This window comes from Macaca fascicularis, chromosome 1, assembly GCF_037993035.2.
Source record: "Macaca fascicularis isolate 582-1 chromosome 1, T2T-MFA8v1.1".
In the NCBI taxonomy this organism is placed as follows: domain Eukaryota; kingdom Metazoa; phylum Chordata; class Mammalia; order Primates; family Cercopithecidae; genus Macaca; species Macaca fascicularis.
In genome coordinates this window covers 169,755,232-169,780,970 of record NC_088375.1, presented here as the reverse complement: position 1 = coordinate 169,780,970, position 25,739 = coordinate 169,755,232, and the positions used below count along the sequence as shown (strand labels likewise).

The following is a 25,739-nucleotide window of genomic DNA, read 5'->3' as shown; positions in this document are numbered from 1 at the left end:
GGTAACTTTTCCAGTGTATGATTTGGGGCTTTGCTGATTGGCTGGTTGGAAAGAAACTGGATTCAATGTTTCAAATGCAACCTCACAGCCCAAATATTTCTTATTCTCTAGCTGTTCCACTGGATATGGTAAAATGAGCTTCCACCTAGATGTGTTTGATTGGTAGGGTGCCCATATACATATAAAAATTATATATACATTTTTTTGAGATAGGTCTCACTCTGTCACCCAAGCTGGAGTGCAGTGGCACAATCTTGGCTCACTGCAATCTCGGCCTCCCAGGCTCCATGCTGAAACCTCCCACCTCAACGTCCAGAACAGCCGAGACTACAGGTGCGCACCCCATCACGTCTGGCTAATTTTTGTATTTTTTGGTTTTTTTTGTAGAGACAGGGTCTCGCCTTATTGCCCAGGTTGGGGTGTATATACAATTTACTGTACAAACTAGGAGGTATTAAAACATCAGGAACTATTCTTAACTATACTGGGAAAATAGGAATAGGCATATAGTGGAACATATGATCACCCTACTGACAGCAGAATTCCAAGACAATAAATCGCAAGTGAACTGCCATGGACTTACTCAACACCATGGCTCAATTTCACGCAATAAATAATTTTTGTGTGCCTACAATGTGCCAGCCTCTGTGCTAGAAATTGGCCATACAATGGTAGTAATTCCTATGAACCAGATACTAATAGAACTGACCATTCAACAGTTACAAAATGATAAGCTTTGTATTAAGGAGAAAAATCAAACTGCAGAATAATACATATGGCGAGATTCCATGAGGGAGGAAAGGAGGAAGGAAGGAAGGAATTGAAACAAAGTGTGTGGGAACAAAAATAATCCTCTAACTCCATGTAAGGGTGGATCAGATGAAGTGCACATTGGTGCACTGGAGGGTACGTTGGGGGGTGAGTGGCCAGACATGGGGCTACAGCAGTGGGGAGAGGCAGGCGTGGTCAACCCTCTAGACCATGTTGAGTAGCCAGGACTCTACAAAGCAGGTTAGAGGAGGCCAGTGAATGTTGATTTTGAGAAAGACCAATGTCAGGTCATTTTGAGAGCAGCTGACAGAAGGCAGAGACCAGCAGTTTGGAAGCACTTGCAATGGTTCAAATAAAAGATGATGTTGAACCAAACACTTATGAATCCCCTACCTCAGACAAGGGGCCAGGCACTAGAGATTCAAAAACAAACACAATCTACTCGCCGTCTTATGAAAAGTGAGGTTTAAATTAAGAGACAGATATGGGAACAATTTTAATATGAGAGAATGACCATAGATGCTTTAAATAAAAGGTTTAAGTTAAACAATGGAATGCTTCTGACTCTAAACACTTTGAGAATTGCTAAAGAGAAAGCTAACACAACATTTAGAGGTTGTAAAGTCCCAAAACAATGAAATAAACAGCTGAGGAGAAAAGAACCTGAGAACTATCCAAGGCTGACCTCTTTTATTAAGTGGTTGTAAGGAAAACTGGGAAATATCTGGGCAAATACATGGTTTGGTTTTGTTTTTTTGACAGAGTCTCATCTGTCACTCAGGCTGGACTGCAGTGGCGTGATCTCAGCTCACTGCAACCTCCGCCTCCGGGGTTCTAGTGATTCTCCTGCCTCAGTCTCCTGAGTAGCTGGGATTACAGGCATGTACACCATGCCCGGCTAATTTTTGTACTTTTAGTAGAGACGGGGTTTCACCATGTTGGCCAGGCTGGTCTTGAACTCCTGACCTCAAGTAATCCACCAGTCTCTGCTTCCCAAAGTGCTGGAATTACAGGCATGAGCCACTGTGCCCGGCCAAATACATGGTATTTAAAACACAACTATAACTATAGTATTGCAACGTGGGGAATGTGTGATGGGTGGGTCTTTCCTCAATACAAGATAAGGCACAACACTATTCAATAAAAAACCTCTCTGATTTTTTAAGTCTGACCCAACTTCAAATCCCACTTACTAGCTATGTGACCTTGAGTCAATTATTTTACCTGCCTCTCCTCACTATAAAATGAGAATAACCACATATATACCTTACAGGATTGTGAAGGTAAATGAGGCAGGATTCCCAGCTAAAATGGCAGATTGAACACAAATACCCAATTTCATTCCCTTCTGAAACTCCACTAAAATATAGATTTTTTTTTTTTTTTTTTTTTTGAGAAGGAATCTCGCTCTGTCCCCCTGGCTGGAGTGCAGTGGCGCGATCTCGGCTCACTGCAAGCTCCGCCTCCCGGGATCATGCCATTCTCCTGCCTCAGCCTCCTGAGTAGCTGGGACTACAGGCGCCCGCCACCGTGCCTGGCTATTTTTTTTTTGTATTTTTTTTAGTAGAGAAGGGGTTTCACTGTGTTAGCCAGGATGATCTCGATCTCCTGACCTTGTGATCCGCCCACCTCGGCCTCCCAAAGTGCTGGGATTACAGGCGTGAGCCACCGCGCCCAGCCTGTAGTACATATTTTTAAAATATATAAAGTAGTATGATAAATACAGCATGTTTTTAAAACCAAATTCACAAATATGTAAGGGGAATAGAAGAGGAGAAAACTACAACTTTGGAAACTGGAAAGTAGTTGGATGTGTAAAAAAAAATAAAAATAAAAATAAAAATGACATCAATAATCCACAAATACTGAATCCCAAGCTGACAACGGCAAAAGCTGATAACCAAATCAACATATACCACAGAAGTCTCCAAAGTCACAGGAACTGGAAGGAAGTAGCAGAACTGGGGTGAAGAAAGAGGGCTGGGGAAAGGCATTTGAGAAAAAGAATCCCCTTGGTCACTCCTCCGCCCGAGCAAAAGTCTAGACCAGCACTGTCCAGTAAAACGGTCCACAAAACATTCTGTATCTGTGCCGTGCCCAGCACGGCAGCCAGTCACATGTGGCTACTAGGCACTTAAAAGATGGCTAGCGTAACTGAGAAACTGACATAATCTTATTAAATGTTAATTTAAATTTAAGTGGCTACCATGTGGCTAGTGACTATTTTATTTTAAGGAAACACAGGTCTATAGGTTTAGTTTCTGGAAAGGATAAGACAAAGGGTCCTGTAACTAGTGATGCCAGGCAAAGCATGGGAACCTCCATGCACGCAGAAAGACGGCATCTGCACACATGCTGAGTGCTGGGGGCCAGGATGCTACAGCCTTCACTCTCTTCCTCGCAGCTCCAGAAATGCTGGCAGCCAGTCCCTAGCCCTCCAGGTGAGGGACTGAATACCGTCTTCTGAGGAATGTGACCATCTCACCAGTACTGACCTAAAGACACAGAGGTTGGGAGTTCCCCAATTAATGGCTCACTCTTAGTGATGTCCAAAGTTCACGAGCCCCGGGCACATGCTCAGCCTTCCTCCAAGTTTAATCATAAACAAACAGCCAAGGTAAACAGATGTCTGAGGAAAGCCTCTAATGCAGACATGGAGACAGAAAAAAGCAACTCAGAGAAAATATTACGCAGAGAGAAAACTTTAAAAATTAATGTCTTCGGAAAGATAAAAGAATACCTTTTATTTATGAATCAAGAATAAAATGTTTCTTTTTTGAAAGTAACATTTCAGAGAAAAAAGGAGCTCTTGAATATTAAAAAGATAACAACAGAAATGAAAACACAGCTGGGAAAGGGCCCTACGGAACTTTCTAGGTTGATAGAAATGTTCTATATTTTGTTTAGGATGGTAACTGCACAAGCATATATGATTGTCAAAACTAAGCCAAAGAAACACTTAGGATTGACATGCTTTGCTGTAGGTAAATAATACCTTAATTTTCAAAAGCTAGAAAGGTTGGAAGATAATGTTTAGGAAAGGCCAGGCGCGGTGGCTCATGACTGTAACCCCAGCACTTTGGAAGGCTGAGGCAAGGGGATCTCTTGAGGTCTGGAGTTCGAGATCACCCTGACCAACATGGTGAAACCCTGTCTCTGCTAAAAATACAAAAATTAGCCAGGCATGGTGGCGTGCACCTGTAGTCCCAGCTACTCAGAAGGCTGACGTGGGAGAATCGCTTGAACCAGGAGGCAGAGGTTGCAGTGAGCCGAGATTCCGCCACTGAACTCCATCCAGCCTGGGTGACAAGAGTGAAACCCTTTCTCAAAAAAAAAAAAAAAAGGTTTAGGAAATAGGTTAGAAAAGAACAGTTTGAAAATAGGAGAAAAGAGATAAGAAAATTAAAAGGGCCAATCCAGACAGTCACATGTCTGAATTCCTAAAGAAAAGACGGAGAAAGTGGAGGGGAGAAAATCATCAGCAAAACCATTTGAGAAAGACTTCCCAGAACCAAAGGCTACCAGTTGCCAGGTTGGAAAGGCCCATCAAAACAATGGAGAAAAAGACCTGTTTGGGTCATTCCTGGGAAACTTCAGAACATTGGAAACAAGGGTCTATAAGCTTCCAAAAGAGAATAAAACAGGCTACATTCAAAAGATCAAGGATTGAGAATATTCTCAGGCTTTTTAAGAGCTGCACCGAGGAAAGAGACAGCCACCCAATGCCTTCAAAATTCTGAAGGGAAACAACTTCCAACCCAGAAGTCTATAACCAGCCAAATTATCAACAAATTATGAAGGAAGAATCAAGACACAGTTAGACATCAAAGACCTCAAAAAACATACTGCTATGCACCCTTCTGAAAATAGCAGGAGACAGGCTCCAACACAGGAAATAAATATTAAACAAAGAGGAAGTGAAGGGAATTCCCAGGAGCAAGGAACAGAGTGGTCTTCTTAATCATGCACTGATGAAGTTGCTGTTCCCGCGCTGTGTCCTGCTGCCTGAATCAGCAGAAGACTATTTCACCCCACAGAAGTATTCCATGTGGCCTATTCCTGAGAGCTGGACATAAGCCAGGGTGGAGCAGCCCATCCCTCTTGACTCCATTCCTCCCAGGCTCCCAAAAGCTGGGCCCACTGCAGTCTTCCAGGCACCCCCAACTATGAGAAGCCCTGTTTCCCACAATTCATTCATGATCTTTTCTACTGACTTTCCCAAAAGGGTCCCTGAAACCTCTCAACTCTCGATCCAGACTTGACCCAGAGTTTCTGTTCAGATCCGGGGTAATGAATTCAACCACAGACCATGAAGCTCTTCTCCTGGGAGCCTTCATCTTGGCATCACTGCCCTTTCCTTATATACCGAGGTTTATGCCTGCTTTGGGGACATATACACTGGTAGGAAGGAAATGATTGATACCAAAATGAGGGTGACTGTTACCTCTGAGGGAAGTGCAGTGGAGTACCAGGTGATTTCTAAGACACCAGTAATGTTCTCTTTCTTAACCTGAATGGTGGATACATAGGTATTTTTCTCTAACTACACACATACTGTTTATATAGTCTTCTCTATGTTGATACGTTTTTCAATTTTAAAAGTCCCCTCCACAGAAAATTAAATATATTTCAAGACCCTAAGTAGATACTCATTAATTTTCAATTACGTTATTCTGAGATACTGCTTAGTCAAGGGCGTGGCAGCTAAGCTAATTCTCTCCTTTTAAATTAGAGGCCCTTGCTGAAAACATGCTCCACTAGGTCCTTGGTCAGGCCAAGAAGGAGCTGAGTTTGATCCCCCTCTTTGTATTTAATGGAGCTAGCAGCACCAGAGCTGCACTGTATGTCTTGCATCTGGCATTTCAATCCAGATGTCAGCTGGGCCAGAAAGAATGACCCAGGGCCCTGGAATAAACTGGGTTCCAACGAGCAATACAAGTTCTACTCAGTGAATGTGGATTGCAGCAAATGAAGAAAGTAAGTCCAGACTTCTAAATGAAATGTTTCACTATAAAGCTGCTTAGAATGAAGATCTTCCAGGCTGGGCGCGGTGGCTCATGCCTGTAATCCCAGCACTTTGGGAGGCCAAGGCGGGCAGATCACGAGGTCAGGAGATCGAGACCATCCTGGCTAACATGGTGAAACCCTGTCTCTACTAAAAAAAATACAAAAAATTAGCCGGGCGTGGTGGCAGGTGGCTGCCGTCCCAGCTACTCGGGAGGCTGAGGCAGAAGAATGGCGTGAACCCGGGAGGCGGAGCTTGCAGTGAGCCAAGATAGCGCCACTGCACCTCCAAGCCTGGGCGGCAGAGCAAGACTCCATCTCAAAAAAAAAAAAAAAAAAAAGAATGAAGATCTTCCAGAAGCTATGTGCACAATTTTCCACTTAACTAGGAAATATTTATCCTTTAGATACATGAAATCATGTTGATATATTGTGTTGGAGAGTATACTGATTAATAAATAACTGAAACTTGAAAAAAAAATCAATTACCTTATCCTCTCCAGTAATCAAATACTGTGCTTCTTTAAAGACCATCCTGAACGGCAGCAACTTTCTAAAATTCTACCTAGGCAATAATCCCCTGGACTTTCATCATGTGCCAATTGGTGCCATTATTTACTTGTAATGTATGTCTCCTTAGCTAGGTTGAAAACAGAAATGAATAAAAGCATGACTTTTCCTAATGAGTCTCTCCATTAGCTACTATAAAAACAATAATAGTCCCAAGTCAAATGGAGTGGGGCCTGACAGACACACTAGATCCTCTCAGGACAGAGTCAGGTTCTTGGATGAGGTCCTTCCATCACTCAGTGCCTTCCCACCTCCAGCACCTGCTAAGCACAGAGCCTGGCACAGAGTAAGAACTCAAGTGTTTCTCGATAAATAATAATGACATCAGAAGAAAAAAGTGCTAAGAATCAAGTGACAAATATGACCCAAGTAATTAATGAAAAAGTAGCTCCCTATTGAAAGGTAAAAATCACGGTGATCATTTCTGGTTAAATGAATCAAACAAAATTTTTAAGCATAAAGAGGAGGTGTAGCATTAAGGATAATCCTTGAGGCCGGGCGCGGTGGCTCAAGCCTGTAATCCCAGCACTTTGGGAGGCCGAGACGGGCGGATCACGAGGTCAGGAGATCGAGACCATCCTGGTTAACACGGTGAAACCCCGTCTCTACTAAAAAATACAAAAAAAAACTAGCCGGCCGAGGTGGCGGACGCCTGTAGTCCCAGCTACTCGGGAGGCGGAGGCAGGAGAATGGCGTGAACCCGGGAGGCGGAGCTTGCAGTGAGCTGAGATCCGGCCACTGCACTCCAGCCTGGGTGACAGCGCGAGACTCCGTCTCAAAAAAAAAAAGAAAAAAAGGATAATCCTTGAAAATTATGTCCAAATCTGAAATTGATAGAAACACGGAAAAGTGGCTTACATGAAATGAACAGTAATTTAAATGGAATAAACGGGACAGGTGTGGTGGCACACGCCTCTAATCCGAGCATTTTGGGAGGCCAAGGCAGGTAGATCACTTGAGCCCAGAGTTCAAGACCAGCCTGGGCAACACGGCGAGACCCCATCTCTACATAAAACATAAAAATTAACTGGGTGTGGAGGCACGTGCCTGTAGTCCCAGCTATTTGGGAGGCTGAGAACTACTTGAGAATTGCTTAAGCCTAGGAAGCAGAGGCTGGAATGAGCTGAGATCCACTGCACTCCTGCCTGGGCGACAGAGCAAGACTCTGTCTTAAACTAAACTAAGACTAGACTAGACTAAACTAAAATTAAATAAAATTAAATTAATGCTCGCAGTGGAAATTTTCTCATCCAGCACTGATGACAGCATAGTGTGGACTGAATGATTTCTAACCCTGCCTCTGCCAGAATCTAACTTTGGGCCTTGGATAATTCAAGGAATCCTTCTGGCCCTCAGTTTTCCCCACTGTAAAACAGGCAGGCAGAATAAATGAGCATGAAGCTCCCTGAAGGCCAACAGGGTTATAGGAGTCTATATATTCCTGCTTACTGAATCACTGCCTAAGTATCAAAGCAGTACACAAGAACAGGTCCAGGGCAAAACTGTCCCTAATATCCTACTAGTAGAGAAAATAAAAGACACAGTTTGCAATTCAGGTGCTTTTGTACAGTCTAAGTTCTAAAAGCTTTTTATAAATGCTGTGCTTTAAGACAGTTAAATGTATCCAGTGACTTTTAACCTGAAAACTGCTAAAGCCAAGGAAAATAATATAAGTTGAACTCATGCCCATTTCTATTATAATTCCATTTTTCAAAGTAACTCATATGTGTGCATGACTCACACATCTGAATATGATGAGATGTTCCTTTATCATTTCATCTTCTATGCCAGTAATCCCACATTACAGAGTGCCAAACCCCTTTAATAAGTGTAACACACGTTTCTACTACACTCCAAAATCCAGCACAAGACTGCTGCATTAGGAAAAAAATCTAAGTGAGCATTTCCGGGCTTTGGATCACAGAACCCCAAGTCAGTTGTCAAAAATATGACTCCCTCGCCTCTGCCTTTCTGCACAGCCGCCTAGACTACTGATAACTGAATGCATAACAACTATCCTTCAGGCTCGTACAGACATTTAGGCAGCCCTTTGAAGTGTACAAAGCACTTTCACATCTATTAACTGATTTCCAGTGACCTTCTGGAGTGTGTAGGGAAGATGTTATCACATCCATTTTACAGATAAAGAAACAGAGATTCAGAGAATTAAGTGACTTGCATAAGGCTATGCAGCTAGCAAGTGGCTGAACTGCGACAAGCACTCAGCTCATTTAAAACGAAAAACTGAGCTCTTCTCACCAAACTGGTGTGTAACCTAGGGATAAGAAAATAAATGGTTGAAATAAAACCTTTTAGAAATTTTTGTGATTATACTACTGGGAGTAGATCAACCTTTTATAAACACTACAGCTTCTCTATTCCCTTCTTAGTCCCTTTGTACGATGAGTTGCTAGAGTAAGATGGCTTACCCATTTGGACTTGACTCCAGATATACCTTCTTTCCATTTCCAACCAAGAAGATAATTATTGAACTCTGTCCTTGGAATATGAAAAACCAGCTATAGCATGACTTGAGTCAACAACAGTAAAGAGAGATTAAGTAATCGGCTGCAAATCACAGAGTTGCACAGGCAGAGTAGATCAGCATAGGGACTTCAATCTTCTCCCTACAGATGGACATTGAGACATTCCGTCATCCTTCCTGAGACACAGGGTTTGCAGCAGTTCTTTCAGGGACAAAAATTCCCTAAGCAGCCCACAGTGCTATTAGTTTCCTCATTTGATTGTTCTTATGAGAAAAAAAAAAAAACAACACTATTAAATGGTCTCCCCAGTTAGTTACTTGGGAACAACTAACCAGACCATCCCTGTACCCTGTATAAATAAAAACAAGGTTTTTTTTTCACATTGACCTGATAATTTCATTGGTAGCTACAATTAACTACACAATACTTGGAGGTAGGGAGATTCACTCTGTATCCTCACCTTTAATTATACAATAAGGGCTGGAATCCCCTGTCAGTTTATTCAGCCAAGCTTACAAGAAGTCACAATGTGGGAATTTCCAAAGCCAGTCAAACATCAGGAGTATAAATGTCACATACCTAGACTTCTCAGTTTACAAACACATTTTTTTTAAAGCTGACTAGTAACAATATAAAAATCTTCCCTCCTGTTCACCACTTCAAACATTTAGTATGATTTAGGTTTTTGGTTAACCATGCTTGTCAAATGCTTTAAGGTGCTAAATTACTAACTGGGCTGGAACTTTCTAACCATACCTCATTTAAATTCAATCATAGATTACATATCAAACACTTAAATTTCCAAGTCTTCAGCCAAATGAGATCTGCTTTATAATCTGAATAGAAAATGGTTGGTAAGTAAACAAGCTAATCATGATCACCATCTCTAGAGCAAAAGTATGAAAAGACCATAAGGAGTGGCTTTGACATCAGTCAAACTTGAGTTTAAATCCTGGCTCTGCCACTTACGAGCTGTGTGTGGTCCTGGGCACTTGAGCTTCTCAGCCTTAAATTTCTGCATCTCTAGTATCAATTCGTTCTCATCTAACTGTTGTCAAGGACCAACCACAGTAGAAATCATACATTAGGTACTAAATAAAAAAGACACTTATTAGCTACTACAAAAGTAAATTTGGAATACAAGCCAATGTGACTCTGTAGATAATAATAACCTGGAAAGTCGGGGTAGGAAACAATTGCAGGTTCTTTCTACTAATATTCTACTTTCTACCCCTCAAGACCCATCTCAATCCAACCTCCTCCTCCACTACTTAGCTCCATCAACTCCAGCCTACAATGACTGACACAACATAATTAGCACTTCATTAAACATTTTATTGTGTTTCTGGGATCACTACTTACTGGTCCTAACACCTATCTGTTTAAGGATACCTTAAGCAGAATGGGTATCTGTGTCTCTAACTTCCAGTCTCACTATCCCTTCATTATTCTAACTCATTATAAACTACATTGAGACCACAAGTGATTACACAATGCCATTTAATTAGAATTGTGAATGCTTGAAAATACAAAAATCACCCTTGAACAGTTAACAGATAATTTTAGCTTATTAAACACACATTTTTAAACACTCCAAAACCACTTTGGTTCAGATCACATGGGGACATTCCCATTGGTTGGCTGTGGTGACTATGTCACAAATTAGAGTCCCTTCAGCTAAGATTCTCAGGCCCAGGGTGCTGTGACTAAACCACTGTAACCACTTCACATCTACTTGTATACTCCCATTTTCTAAAACTTCAAAACCACCAGACAAAAACAACTTTATTCAAAGACAGAGTTTAGAATCAAGGCCACACATACCATGACTTAAAACAAAATGAAGCTTAAACTCTCCCCTACAGACTTCTCTGCACTTTGCCAGGTCTTACTGATACAGTTCCAATGCATCAGACCAACGGTTCCCAACACCTCCCATTCCGACTCTTGCTGTTTTTTAAAACATATATGTCGTAATGCTCTCCCTTTACTACCCTGAAATGAAAATCAAAAATAATATAAACTATATGCAATTTCAAAATAATATAATGTCCTAACTATAAATAAAGAATTTAAAGAAATCTGTAAGAATATATATCTCGGTAGTAATTGCTCTATCACGAGTACATCAGGAGACATAATGAAGTAGTCTAACACAACAGAACAACCCTGAATGCAATAACTATAAACGCAGTCAGAATCTTGCATATTATTCTTGATGACACAAATACATGCACACCAACATTGGCGAGTGATTTATAAAAATGGTAAACAGCTTTTGGCAAAGTTACAAATAAAATAGTGTAGTAGCTTATATAGTACATTGTACCAATTTACATAGTAGTGGCATTCCTAGAAAATTAAGGGTATATCAAAACAATGCAAAAAGTCCTTTACATAAAATGGAATTACACGTTCTAGGTTCAGAAAATTACGAACAGGCTTTCTCCCTGCAAAGAAAGTTTGGGGAGACATTTGAAAGTCACGCAGGCTACAGAAAAATTATTCTATCCACAGGACTATTGCTGTGCACATTATAGGATTCCTAGTATTCCTAGCCATGACCTCCTAAATGTCAAAGGTACCCAGCCCAGCATCAAAGAGACAAACAACAAGGGCCCACTGCCCCAGCTGTGCTCTGCTATGAGGCCAAGTAAGGTCTTACTGTCTTTGTATGTCATGCACCGACCTTAGAACTATGTGTGGCTCCTAAGTAGGTGATCAGTGAGTCTGAGGAAGTGGGTGGTAGTTCTTCTAAAATTCCTCTGTTTGTTCTGAAGTACAGAAAAACAGAATCAGTATTTTCGGCAAATTGAAAGATAGCATCTACTGGACAGGAATGTAGAACTGCTGACATTCACTTAAAGCCACAAACACTTCATAGGATGCTATTATTCCAACCCCATAATGATTATCTAAAATCAGGACAGCAAATACACATGGTGGGCAGGGGCTGAACAGGCAAAGTACAAAGGACTTTTAGGGCAGTGAAAATACTCTCTGCAGTACAATGATGGTGGGTACATGTCATCATACATTTGTCCAAACCCATAGAATGTACAACTCCAAGAGTGTACCCTAATCTAAACTATGGACTTGAGTGATAATGATGTCAGTGTAGGTTCACCAAGTGCACCAAGTGTACCATTCTGGTGGGAAATGTTGGTTATGAGGGAGGTTACGCATGTGTGAGATCTGTACCTTCCTCTTAATTTTGCTGTAGGCTGGGCACAGCGGCTCATGCCTGTAATCCCAGCACTTTGGGAGGCTGAGGTGGGTGGATCACCTGAGGTCAAGAGTTCAAGACCAGCCTGGTCAACACGGTGAAACCCCATCTCTAATAAAAAAAAAAAAAATACAAAAAATTAGTAGGGTATGGTGGCACATACCTGTAATGCCAGCTACTTGGGAGGCTGAGGCAGGAGAATCGCTTGAACCTAGGAGACAGAGGTTGCAGTGCACCAAGATTGCACCATTGTACTCCAGACTGGGTGACAAGAGGGAAACTCTGTCTCAAAAAAAAAAAAAAAAAATTGCTCTAAACCTAAAACTGCTTTAAGAAAATAAAACCTTAAGGAAAAATAAAACAACAAGAAGAAAACTGTGTATACATCATGGCCTGATGTCCCACAAAGTCTGGGAATGGCTTTAATATCCATCTCAATGTGGCTCCAATGAGTCCTGCCAACTGATTAGGCTTCCTAACCTCAAAAATATGGGAGAAGACAATTAGTCAGTTTAAACTGACTTCCTGTGGGTAACTGGGCCTTCCACACCATGTAATCTAGTAATTCTGACTACCATCATTCGAGCACTTACCATGCTCTTCAGGCGCATAGTGCCATGCACTTATTTGACCTTTATAAAACAATGAGACATGGTATAAATCCCTACTTTACAGGGAACTAAATGAGGTCCAAACACAAGATCCAAGGTCAAATGCTGTTAAAGCCCAGACTATACAGCCCAGATCTATCTAGCTCCAAGCCTGTGCCAGATATTAGCAACCACCTATAAAACCAACTGCCTGGAGAAGTGGGGTCATAAAGCTTCCTACTAGAGTGGTATCTCTCCTCTGCATGAACCCCAGTAGGTGGGCAGGCCCCTTTAGCTAGATGACAGATAGCATATCAAATAAAAGCTAAAACAAAATTCCTCTCTGCTGCTCAGCCAGAATCACAGAAAGCTGGGAAGATACCCAAATTTATCCTTAAACCGAGTTGTGGACCCCAGGACCACACATTCCCTGATGCATAAAGATTCAAAGCTTCAGAATGGCATCAAGCCCCCAGTGAGTGCTGGCTCTAACCTATCTTCACTCCGGTTCCTGCCTCTCTCCTGTGGCCAGTGCTATTGTCCCCAGACTCCACTTTCCAGCTCTGAGTATACACTAGATGTTTGCTCACCAGATGGTGCAGAGGAAATGTTCCTCCTGCCTGCTCAGTGTATGTGACTCCTGCCCATTTTTCCATACTCAACAGCAGGATCCCCTCCCCCAACCCCCAAGTGGCTCCACACTGCCCAGGTGGAATGAACTGACCCACTTCAGAGCCGTAGCAGCACTGTTCATGTACACACTTTCCTCAGGGCCCTTACCCCTGTCCTCCTTACATTACCAATTATCAGTATACACGGTCGTTCCCTAGAGGGTTAGCTCCTAATGTACCCCTGTATTCTCCTACAATGCTGACCACAACTACCACCACCACTAGATATACAGTCCACCTGATGAATGCTTATGATATGATATGGCTGCCATTCTACACACGTTTTGTTTAATCCACATATTAGTTTCATTTTACTGATGAAGAAACTGAGGTCTGGCACGACCCAGCCTTCACTGGCACTACAGCAGAGTAGACATCAGCACAGAGTCTGGAACCAGAACACATGTGTTTGAATCTCAGCTCTACCACATGCCAGCTGGGAAATCCTGGATAAGTTATTTAGCCCATCTGTGCCTCAATTTCCTCATCCGTAAAACAATGATAGTAAAATGTGCTCCATAGTATTTTGGTCAGCATTAAAAGAGTTAATGTATGTGAAGGCACTCAGCACAGTGTCTGGACATAGCAGGAACTAAACAAGTGCTTGCTACTGTTATCATCACTGTCTCCAATCTTGTCTTCCATTATGCCTCAAGTCCATATTTTTATGTCCTCAAATATACCAACTACTTCCCACCTTTGTCCAAGCTGATTCTTCAGCCTTGACTGCTCTCTGCACGCCAGTTCCTCACCATTCTTTGGGTCTGCTTATGTGCTCGCCTCTGACGGGTGTTCCCTGACAACCCTATTAAGAAAGAGCTCTGTCTCTCTGGCCCGGTCTCCCGTGTCCCTTCCCACTACCCTCCAGCTCCTATTAATTTTAGCACATCCTTGTTTCTTTTCCTCAGGTCACTTGTGACAGCCTAGAATTGTTATGTGTTGATCCATGTATTTGTTTTGTGTCCACATCCTCACTAGAGATGAGAGAAAGAACTGCATCTGTCTTCCTTTTTTTTTATCTTCATCCAGCCAAGGGCAATGCTCAATAAATATTTGTTGAATAAGTGGGCAAATGAACAAATAAATGAGGCTCAGAAAGCTTAATAATTTGCCAAACATTACACAGACAGTCAACAGAAAAGACAAATTTCAAACCCAGATTTGACTCCAAAGATGGTGCTCTTTGTAGCTTGGTACCCTGTCTCCTTTTACACTACAGGTACTTAAGAAGGAGCTGCTGAATTAATAAACGAATGAACTATAGAATCCTTAAGGTAACAGGTCGCTGATGGTCACGCTGCTATGGAGACAGCAGGAACTAAACACCCTGCAAAGTGCCATTCTCTCTATTTGGTCAACGCCGTGTATCAATCAACTCAAATGTCTATTAAGCAGCCACAATGAACACATCTGTGTAATGCAAAAGAATAAAAAGCCACTGTAATTGGCTGGAAGATAGCAGGTAGAATCAGGACTACAGCACATGGTTGGGCAGGTTGGGCACTGCCAAGAATGCCCAACTGAGGTAAGAAAGTGATGGCTGAAATCCAACCTGCCTTTTACTAGCCAGGCCACACTCTCTGGTGCAGGGTTACCCCACTCAGACAAGGTACTGTTTTCCAGTTTTCACAAAGACAACATATAGACTGGCAGCAGTCCTACAGAGGGTCAGTCTTATTGCTTAAGGCTGGGTCTCTCATACTGTGGGAGTCAAATGGCACAAAAGGTACTATTAAGAACACAATGTCCCTCCCAACCTGCCAGTGCCCCTGAAGCAGCCACTTGCAGTGAAAGTGTTCAATGCCATGAGATACTTATGATAATACAAAAATAGGGAGGGATAGCTGGTTCCCTCACTGCCACCTTTTAACTCAGACTAGTCTATCATATTGGCCTTGTCACAGCAGAGAAGCCTGAAAGTTGGGACCTGAATAGATTAAGTTTCCATGCAATAAAAGGTGATGAGAAAGATTCCAGAACAAAGAACACTACCAGAAAAAGTAGGATCAGGCTGGGGACCCCAAAATCACGCATTTCCCTGTCTCCCTGAAGCCAACTCTCACTGCACCTAGTAGATATACAAGAGTGCATTCATGTGCATACACACATGGACACACAAAACTAAAGAAAGGATGTCACTTGACTGCACAGCTTCCTGCCCCCTCCAGAAGTCCTAACTGCTCAGCAGACAAAAACAGCTTAGAGGAGCATGTGAAAGATTTGGATTTTCAAGCTATGTTCTGAGCAACCAAAAGGTTCTGAGTGCTATAAAACTCTGCAAAAAAATTTATTCAATTTTGTTTTTAAGATAATATATTAACGATTTTAGAGATTATAATAAACTTCTACAGATTCAAATTTTATTGGAAATTTTAGTCCACTGATGATGACAAATGTGTTCACATTATCTTTCTGTAGACCTCAGAATAAAGCTGCCCTTGCCAATTCTAAGCTTATATTAGTATCTTATAAATATATCACTGATTCAACTCTCTTTTTAAAAATTCAGGCCTGTACTTGTCTGGTGCCTTAAAATTGTTCAAGCAAGTATACTGCTATAGCACACCTGCAGTATGTTCAGTTAAATGCCAGGTAAATCTCAGGCACATCTGCTGGCTCATGCTCTTATCACATGGGAATAGTCAGTTATACAAAAACAAATGAATTCATAACAGGCTGCATTGTAATAAAAAGAGTAAGCACACATTATCATCTGTCTTGCAGATTGTAATAAAGAATGAAAGTATTTGTTAAACAGTGTGATTCTCCTTGGAGACCAAAGTTCCCCCTATTCATCTTTCAGGCTTCTGGATCAATTTAATTAAAGAGTATCCTGAAATTGCAAGGTATTAGTAAACTATTTTTATCTACACTTACTTATCCATGCAAATCAGACTTTTCTATACTGCAAACGAAATTAAAACCAGATGGAACCTGGATAATGAAACTGGCATTTGACTGGGGACTGCCACTCAGAACCCAAGTTAAAATTCAGTGCTCACTAAAGCAGCTTCATTGTTCTCTTGACTTCACCATAAGTAAATGGATGATTCTTGTAAGTTATGATACCTACAAGTCTAAACTTATAAAATTAATTTCTTGTAAGTCTATTTATGGTAAGTAAATGGATGATTCTTATAAGTTATGATGCCTACAAGTCTGAACTTATAAAATTAATCTCTTGCAAAAAGACCAAAGCTGGAGGCATCACGCTACCTGACTTCAAACTATCCTACAAGGCTAGAGTAACCAAAACAGCATGGTACTGGTACCAAAACAGACATATAGACCAGTGAAACAGAACAAAGGCCTCAGAAATAACACCACACATCTACAACCATCTGATCTTTGACAAACCTGACCAAAACAAGCAATGGGGAAAGGATTCCCTATTTAATAAATGGTGTTGGGAAAACTGACTAGCCATATGCAGAAAACTGAAACTGGCCCCCTTCCTTACACCTTATACAAAAATTAACTCAAAATGGATTAAAGACTTAAACGTAAGACCTAAAACCATAATCAGGACATAGGCATGGGTAAAGACTTCATGACTAAAACACCAAAAGCAATGGCAACAAAAGCCAAAATTGACAAATGGGATCTAATTAAACTAAAGAGCTTGTGCACAGCAAAAGAAACTATCATCAGAGTGAACAGGCAACCTACAGAATAGGAGAAAAATTTTGCAATCTATCCATCTAACAAAGGGCTAATATCCAGAATCTACAAAGAACTTAAACAAATTTACAAGAAAAAAAACAACCCCATCAAACGGGGAGAAGGATACGAACAGACACTTCTCAAAAGAAGACATTTATGTGGCCAACAAACATAGGGAAAAAAACTCATCGTCACTGGTCATTAGAGAAACACAAATCAAAACCACAATGAGATACCATCTTACGCAAGTCAGAATGGCGATCATTAAAAAGTCAGGAAACAACAGATGCTAGAGAGGATGTGAGAAATAGGAACGCTTTATACTGCTGGTGGGAGCGTAAATTAGTTCAACCATTATGGAAGACAGTGTGGCAATTCCTCAAGGATCTGGAACCAGAAATACCATTTGACCCAGCAATCCCATGACTGGGTATATGCCCCAATGATTATAAATCATTCTACTATAAAGACACATGCAAACATATGTTTACTGCAGCACTGTTCACAATAACAAATACTTGGATCCAACCCAAATGCCCATCAATGATAGAATGGATAAAGAAAATGTGGCACATATACACCATGGAATACTATGCAGCCACAAAAAAGGATGAGTTCATGTCTTTTGCAGGGACATGGATGAAGCTGGAAACCATCATTCTCAGCAAACTAACACAGGAACCAAAAACCAAACACTGCATGTTCTCACTCGTAAGTGGGAGTTGAAAAATGAGAACACATGGACACAGGGAGGAGAACATCACACACTGGGGCCTGTCAGGGAGTGGGGGGATAGGGGAGGGATAGCATTAGGAGAAATAACTAATGTAGATGACAGGTTGATGGGTGCAGCAAACCACCATGGCACGTGTATACCTATGTAACAAACCTTCACGTTCTGCACATGTATCCCAGAACTTAAAGCATAATAAATAAACAAACAAACAAACAAACTCTTTAGTACACTGAGATTTCATGTGGGACTTGATATGAAATAGGGTTCCTCAGTTTTCAAAGAGTCAAAACCACCATGCTGGATTCCCTCAAAGACCTCTTCATGTTCTAATATTCAGAGGAAGCAAATTCTAAGTACACTTGGATTACCTGCTCATCCTTGTTCAACTGCACTCCACACAGTCTACAACTCCCATAAGACAGGAGGGCCATTCCCATTGAAAGTAAGGTTTCATCTACCATGGGCAGGTGGTAGCTGTCCACGCTGCGTGCCAGTCATCCAAGTCCCCACCACCCCTGGCAATAGGGTGAAAACTTCAGCCCTCCCCAACCACGGCAGCCGGACACCCAGCATTTGGCACAAGGCTGACTGGTTGTGCTTACCATGATCCGGAGATATCACCTCTAGGAGCTCAGACCAGCATTCAGAGGCCTCAACCTTCGGGGTAAAGGAGGCAATCCTTTTGTGTACAGGCTACTCCCTCTCTCCTACTCTCCCATCTCTGCCTATCAAAACTCTGTTATTTAATGGTAAATTGTTACAAAATTACAAACTATCAGGAGGCACTCTGGTAAGCGAATAAAAAGAGCCAAAAAATAGGAACCCATGTGACTCTCAGAAATGTATCCTAAGAATACATAATGTACACACACAGAGATCTAGCTATACAGCTATTAATCCAAGTGTTGTTCATAACAGCAAAAAACTGAAAAAAACCTAAATGTATTTTTTAAATGGATATTGTCTCTAAAAAAGGAGGTGGGGTAATAGCCAATCAACAAAGTGCCCACAATATCTTTAACAACAATAATAGCTATATGTTAGACTACTTACCGTATAACTGGATCCTCTAATAAGGTTCTTTACATCTCATTTAATGGTCACACCAACGCTGTGAGGTAGACATCATGGCACTTTAGAAATAAGAAATCTGGGCCAGGCGTGGTGGCTCATGCCTGTAATCCCAGAACTTTGGGGGGCTGAGGTGGAGGGATCACGAAGTCAGGAGATTGAGACCAGCCTGCCCAACATGGTGAAACCCCATCTTTACTAAAAATACAAAAATTACATGGGTGTGGTAGCGCATGCCTGTAATCCCAGCTACTTGGGAGGTTGAGGCAGAAGAATCACTTGAACCAGGGAGTCGGAGGTTGCAGTGAACCGAGATTGCACCACTGTACAACAGCCTGGCAACAGAGCGAGACTCTGTCTCAAAACAGTAAATAAATAAATAAGAAATTTGAGATTCATAAAAGTAGTAATTAACCAAAGGTAATCTAGCTAATAAGTGTCAAGGTTGGGTTCAAACCTAACTCACTCACCCACTCTTGCATCCAACAAACATTTATTAAGCATTTACTGCGTCAGCATGATGTATATCATGCTTTGTTGCTGGGGCTTTCTTTTAATTTTCATTTTGAAATAATTTTAGGTTTACACAAGACCTGCAAAGATAGTACAGAGAATTCCCACATACCTTCACTCAGCTACTCCTAACACTAATGCTATGGTTCTTTTTTTTAAATTGATAAACTGCAATAATCATTCATTTCACCATCAAATAATCGAGAGGGCACTAGGTAGTTCCGGTTGGCACCCGCCTCTGCCTGGGACTGCCCACAATCTCTGTTCCCCACTGACATCTGACTCTGCACTGCCCTCCCAACGCCACCATCCCAAAGGTCAGACAAGGGAATTAAGAAAATTACCATGAATCAAAGGTTTTTTCTCCCAGTAAGAATTAAGCCACTGCTAATGGGAAGTAAAGCCATGGAAAGAATTATACTTTTAAAACAAGTACGGAACCTCTGAGAAATCTCAAATAGGAAAGAACAGTAATAATGAGAAAAAATAATAAATACAATTAAACACTACACCAGTGTTAGTTATATGTGCCAGGCATCATGCCAAACGCTTTATATTCATTGAATCCTGAACATCTCATAAGGTGGATACCACTGTTATCGCCATTTACAGATGAGCAAAACAAGGTACAAAGAAGTTAAGTTTTACTCAAAGTTCCACAGCTCATAAAAACACTTCCCTTTCCAGGGAAGAAAAGAGAACACAAGGCTCCCACCCCTCTGTTTTGAACTTCGAAGCTATTTTTAACAACAATGGCCACCATCCAGACATCAGATGTGACCAATCTCCAGCTCAGCGAAACTATTCATGAGTGCAGCATTTTTCAGCCCTTGAGTAGTCTCTGCCTAAGTGACGTATCCCTCTGTTGTACATGTTTCCAAGCAAGTGGCGAAATTTCGGAGGGACTTGCACAACACTGCCAAAAAGCAGGATTCCAAAAGGCCTTTCACACTTGTTTTCACAATGCCCCAAGACTACCTGCCTCTCGTCTGCACCGCCCCCTCAGCAATCTCTGCAATGGGCTGATGCCTACTCCTCAACGGAAATTATTCAAAGGACACATCAGATGCCCTTCTCATGCTGTACTACACTGACTGTCTCTACAAAATCGTGGTGCCAGAATTCACTTCAAAGGATCTGCATGTCTCTGACTACATGGCAAAGATGTAGGGTATAAAAAGGGAATCGTCTATTTCTGGCACCACAAAATGCAATCTATTTGCCTCACCAAGCACGCTGCTGCTCTAAAGAAAGTTTTTGCTTTCAAAGAATCCTGGGTTTGCCTTTAAATTCACATTGTTTCATACTGAAGTGACTAACTTTGAATCATTCAAAATCGCTGTGGCCTTAGAATTTTCAGGCACTACAGAATATACTATATAAATATGAGCATTCTCAAGCAATACACACTAAAAGACGCAGAGCCAATGGCCTAACCCATGTCCACCTCTGGAATTTGGGAGCTGATAGAAAGCGACCCAGCACCACTAGAAGCACAAAGTAGAAGGAAAGATAAATGCTGGCCAAAATGCAGGAAGGGACAGGGTATCTTAGGAAGCTGGAAAACATGGAGAGAGGTAAAAGGACCACAAGCAGCCCCTGTTCCTGGTCACCAATTGGGATCAGTGGAGGAGAGCTTCAGTGGGATCCCAGGAGACATCTCTCAAATGACCTCCAGCTCCAGTCCTGGGAAACTTGCTCAACAAATGATGCAATAAATAACACAAAGGAACAACATATGAAGCTGCTTTTTATTTTTAAGGCTATAAGAACCTCTTGTCATAGCTCTGAGAAGGGGAGACAGAAGGCTGGAGGCAGCCACACAAAGGAACCAGGCAGTGAAGAGCAGGGTCCGTTTCCTAAGGGGGAGACCTGGCATGACTGCGAGCAGAGGTTGTAGTGACTCAGCAGGATGAATCCACAAAGCAGTAAAGAAAAACAATAGTGAAGGGAGAGCTTGACAGCCATTACGAAATGAGAGGGGTGAGAAGCTCGGGTTGTGGACCCACAAGAGTGCCCCCTCAACCTTGACTGTTCCCAAGGCTCTGTCCACCTGTGTTCTTTGAAAACCTTCCAGTAGATTACTGGACCTACAGAGTTCTGGTTCATCCTCTCCAAGTCCAGGTCAGATGCCTCGCCTTTCCGGTGAAGTCCTGTGGACTCCAAATGTAGTCACGGTCTCTTCTCTGTGCCGCCACAGTACTCTGTTAAACACATTAATTACAACCTTAGCTTACATTGTATTGTAAATGTCACCTACCAGACTACCCTGGCGGCTGTGATTATATTTTACTCATTTGTATTTCTCACAGTCAGTGCCTAGAACATAGTCGGTGCTCATCAGATGAATGAATGTCCACTAGTAGGACCCTCTAGTGTTCCTAAGGCCACAGCAGTTTTCAGGAAGATTCATGATCAACTTATAAAACCAATTTACTTGAGGACCAATCTATTTCTAGCTGTGGGGATATGCACCACTACTCTCCCTGCTCCCTCTGAAATAGGAACGAGGAAGCTTCTCCCTTGATTCCACTCTAGCCATGGGAACATTCCATTTATTGTGCCATACGCGGTGCACAATAAATCCAGGAATGCTAGAGTGCAACCTGACAGGATCCAGTAGGAACATCTTAGAAAAGACCTGTGTGTATCTCAACACCTAGGACAGCTGCCCCAGAAACAGACGGTCCAGGGACACACCCTTGCCCCTCCCCATTTCACAAACTCATGGCTAGAATGGAATCTAGAACAAGAATGCAGATGCATCGGACATCCTTGGGGATGACCTTGCCAAACAAATTAAACTACTTCCAATCTCACATCCACCAGATCAAAACCTAAACTAGGATCAAAATCACTCATTCATACTGGGAGGGTATTAAAATAAATATTTCTGACCCTTTCCCTCCTCCACCCATCAGATGATGAAACAAGAAAGACCAATCATAATTTTTTTTTTTTTTTGAGACAGAGTTTCGCTCTTGTTGCCCAGGCTGGAGTGCAATGGCATGATCTCGGCTAACTGCAACCTCCGCCTCCCAGATTCAAGTAATTCTCCTGCCTCAGCCTCCTGAGTAGCTGGGATTACAGGTGCGTGCCACCACGCCCAGCTAATTTTTGTATTTTTTAGTAGAGATGGGGTTTCACCATGTTGGTCAGGCTGGTCTCGAACTCCTGACCTCATGATCCGCCTGCCTCAGCCTCCCAAAGTGCTGAGATTACAGGTGTGAGCCACCACGCCCAGCCCATAATTCATTTTTAAACCAACTCTCCAACAACCTGTCCTCTTTCCTCCTACTCAGACTGAATGAGAAGTCTAGTCTTGGCAGTCCCTTGATGTTTATCCAGCCTTTCCGGCTGTGACAGAATACTTGATGCGCTACCACAGAATTGCTTGCAACACTGACGGGTCATCTCCAATGCTAAGAGAGAAGAAGAGGGAAAGCCCCTGGAGAGCCACCATATTGAGTCTTCACAATTTCATCTAGTGGACTGTGGAGCCATAAATGGTGCACAATAAATCCAGGAATGCTAGAGTGCAACCTGACAGGATCCAGTAGGAACATCTTAGAAAAGACCTGTGTGTATCTCAACACCTAGGACAGCTGCCCCAGAAACAGACGGTCCAGGGACACACCCTTGCCCCTCCCCATTTCACAAAGTTCCCATGGGGCCTTGTCTCCTAGTCTCTAGCCTTACTCCAGTGTCAATATGGGATCCAGCAGGAAGAGGCCAATGTGCAATTACTAAATAACACTCCCTCATTGACTGAGTTGCCTATTCTCCTTCCAGGCTCAAGATCAGAGATTAAGCAACAGAGGAGAGGTAGGAGTTTATCAGAGAATCGGAATTTCAAGGTTGGAATGGACGCTACAAAACATTTACCCTTCTCCTCCATGGCAATAACTATCCATACTTTCATTATTAGGCCTGATAAACCTCTACATTTACTCTCAGCTCCACAGGCCCATGGATGGTCTTTAAGAGTATTTGGTATTTAAGATAAGAATACAAATTTGACACAGTGCACCCTCCAATGCAAAGTAGGAATTGGTGGGCACCCTGAAAGAAGTATCCTTGTTAAATCTCTAAGACTGGACCTACAGAGTTCTGGTTCATCCTCTCAAAGTCCAGGTCAGATGCCTCGCCTTTCCGGTGAAGTCCTGTGGACTCCAAATGTAGTCACTCTCTTCTCTGTGCCGCTACAGTACTTTGTTAAACACATTAATTACAACCTTAGCTTACATTGTATTATAAATGTCACCCACCAGACTACCCTGGTGGCTGTGATTATATTTTACTCATCTGTATTTCTCACAGTCAGTGCCTAGAACATAGTCGGTGCTCATCAGATGAATGAATGTCCACTAGTAGGACCCTCTAGTGTTCCTAAGGCCACAGCAGTTTTCAGGAAGATTCATGATCAACTTATAAAACAAATTTACTTGAGGACCAATCTATCTCTAGCTGTATTTCTCTTGTATTGTGGAAGAATTAATTCATTCTTGGGGAAATCCAGTTATTTCTTCCATGAATACAAAGACAGGTACCTTATGTCACTCACCCATCACCTGTCTAGACACCCAGGACTTTCACAAGTATGACTGGAGAGGTGAGGTCAAACACAAGAGCTGAGAAACAGCGCAGCCCTGTGACCAGCAGCCAGGGTGCGAGCGCAGCTCTACCATTCACTAGCTCTGTGATCCTAAAAAGCGGGAAAACACTAGGATCTACCTATCTCATTTGCTTGTAAAAAGATTAAGTTAGTTAATCTACTTAGAATACCGTAAGTGCTATATTTCTTCCATAAATCAAGAGGCTGAGCCAACGTTTCTTTGAAACATGCTATCCCACGTTTGTGAGAATTTCCAGTGTGATAGCAGAAAACAGTAGGTTGCACCATATGAAACTGCCAACATTTGACCATTTTTATATACAAAAATGGCAATTTTATATGAATAAATCAAATATATATGAAAAAGAATACAAAGCAGCACATTTTAAATCATCCTAAATGTTTAAAGCTTAGGTCTTTTACAGAAAATATTTCAAATGACGGTTTAAAAACAAAAAAAAAAGGACCAACTGTCTGTATGGGGCTAATCCTCCCCACCCCACCCCCAGTTTGGTCTATAGGACCTCATATAGACTGAGCAACTTTGGCTATTTGGGTAGCTGATCCACTGCCAAGATGAATCCCAGCCACCACCTGTTACTTTGACAACTCTAGCTTCAGGGCTACCAGGACCATTTGCAAAACTTACACCCACAGAAAACTCAAAGGCTCCAGAGACACAAGCCCCAACCCCCAGAGAGCGCCACAGCATTCTTCTCCTTCTAGTAGTAATTTGGCTTCCAAGAAAATCATCTCATGCTCAGGCCACAGTCAGAGTCCTGACCAGCACCATAGAAATTTCAGCCATTATTCTAGTTGTATGGAGTCATTCAAAATATTAGTTTCGAAAGAAGTTTCAGAGGCCCAATGCCGAATATCTTTTACCTTTGCTAATTTTTCCATAAATTGAAAGCCTTTCTAGAAAGAAAGGAGCATATCACTGTTAAAGTTCAATTATACAACACAGACCCTCTCTGGGTTATATTTGTAACTTCCTGTCCATCTATAATTATTTCAAAATAAAGTGTCTAAATAGGCTTTAGTGGAACATTGATTAGTAACTGAAAACCAAAGCAGACTTAGTTGATCACAGAATGACAGAAAAAAAAAAAAACCTGGAAAATGTTGACCTCATTATTTCAGTTTTTCAGACATATCCTTAATGCTGGGTCAAACTGATCCACCTACAATTCAACTGAACATTTGTTTTTCTACATTGGAACAAGGAAACTCATCCATTGATCACTCCAACATTGTCTGAGATACACTAAATTATTCTCACTGTAAAAGTTTCTTGAACAGAAAATGTCAAAATCTTTTTTTTTTTTCCCCCTGAGACGGAGTCTCACTCTGTCGCCCAGGCTGGAGTACAGTGGTGCAATCTCAGCTCACTGAAAGCTCCGCCTCCCGGGTTCACACCATTCTTCTGCCTCAGCCTCCCAAGTAGCTAGGACTACAGGCACCCAGCCACAATGCCTGGCTAATTTTTTGTATTTTTTTGTAGAGATGGGGTTTCACTGTGTTAGCCAGAATGGTCTTGATCTCCTGACCTCGTGATCCCCCCACCTCGGCCTCCCAAAGGAGAATGTCAAAATCTTTAATGCTAAGAAAGAATATGATTTCATGGCTGAAAAAAAAAAGTTATTTTTTTAAAAAGTTCAATTATACTAAGATATAAAAAAATACTCTTTAGTAAAGGACAACTTTGATGAAACCTTTTAGATGTACTGTGTGATTTTATGTCTTCAGTCCACTACAACAGAAAGGTTCTTTTCAATGACTCCCCCAGTAATAATAGGATAGTAGCAGAACCTTTCTGGCCT

The 25,739-nt window shown here is 41.9% G+C and overlaps 1 protein-coding gene across 9 annotated transcripts in view; it reads right to left on the bottom strand.

Annotated features, from left to right (window-relative positions):
• The window catches only part of JAK1 (Janus kinase 1), a 237,049-nt gene that overhangs the window by 78,250 nt on the left and 133,060 nt on the right, over window positions 1–25,739 (bottom strand). Inside the window, exons 2-3 of one of the 9 annotated variants that reach the window (XM_074004768.1) lie at window positions 12,221–12,339; window positions 11,521–11,605 (exon numbers count right to left, since the gene is read on the bottom strand). The exons of 4 other annotated variants lie outside the window; for them this stretch is intronic. Coding sequence is in view for 1 of the 5 variants with exons in the window: in XM_065521096.2 (XP_065377168.1) it covers window positions 11,521–11,688 (168 nt within the window). In the remaining 4 variants the exon portion in view is untranslated. Of the gene's footprint in view, window positions 1–8,774; window positions 8,973–11,520; window positions 12,077–12,220; window positions 12,340–21,395; window positions 21,506–25,739 lie in introns of those variants that run through there. 4 more of the 9 variants (XM_074004749.1, XM_074004752.1, XM_074004755.1 and 1 more) reach the window with 4 other exon arrangements.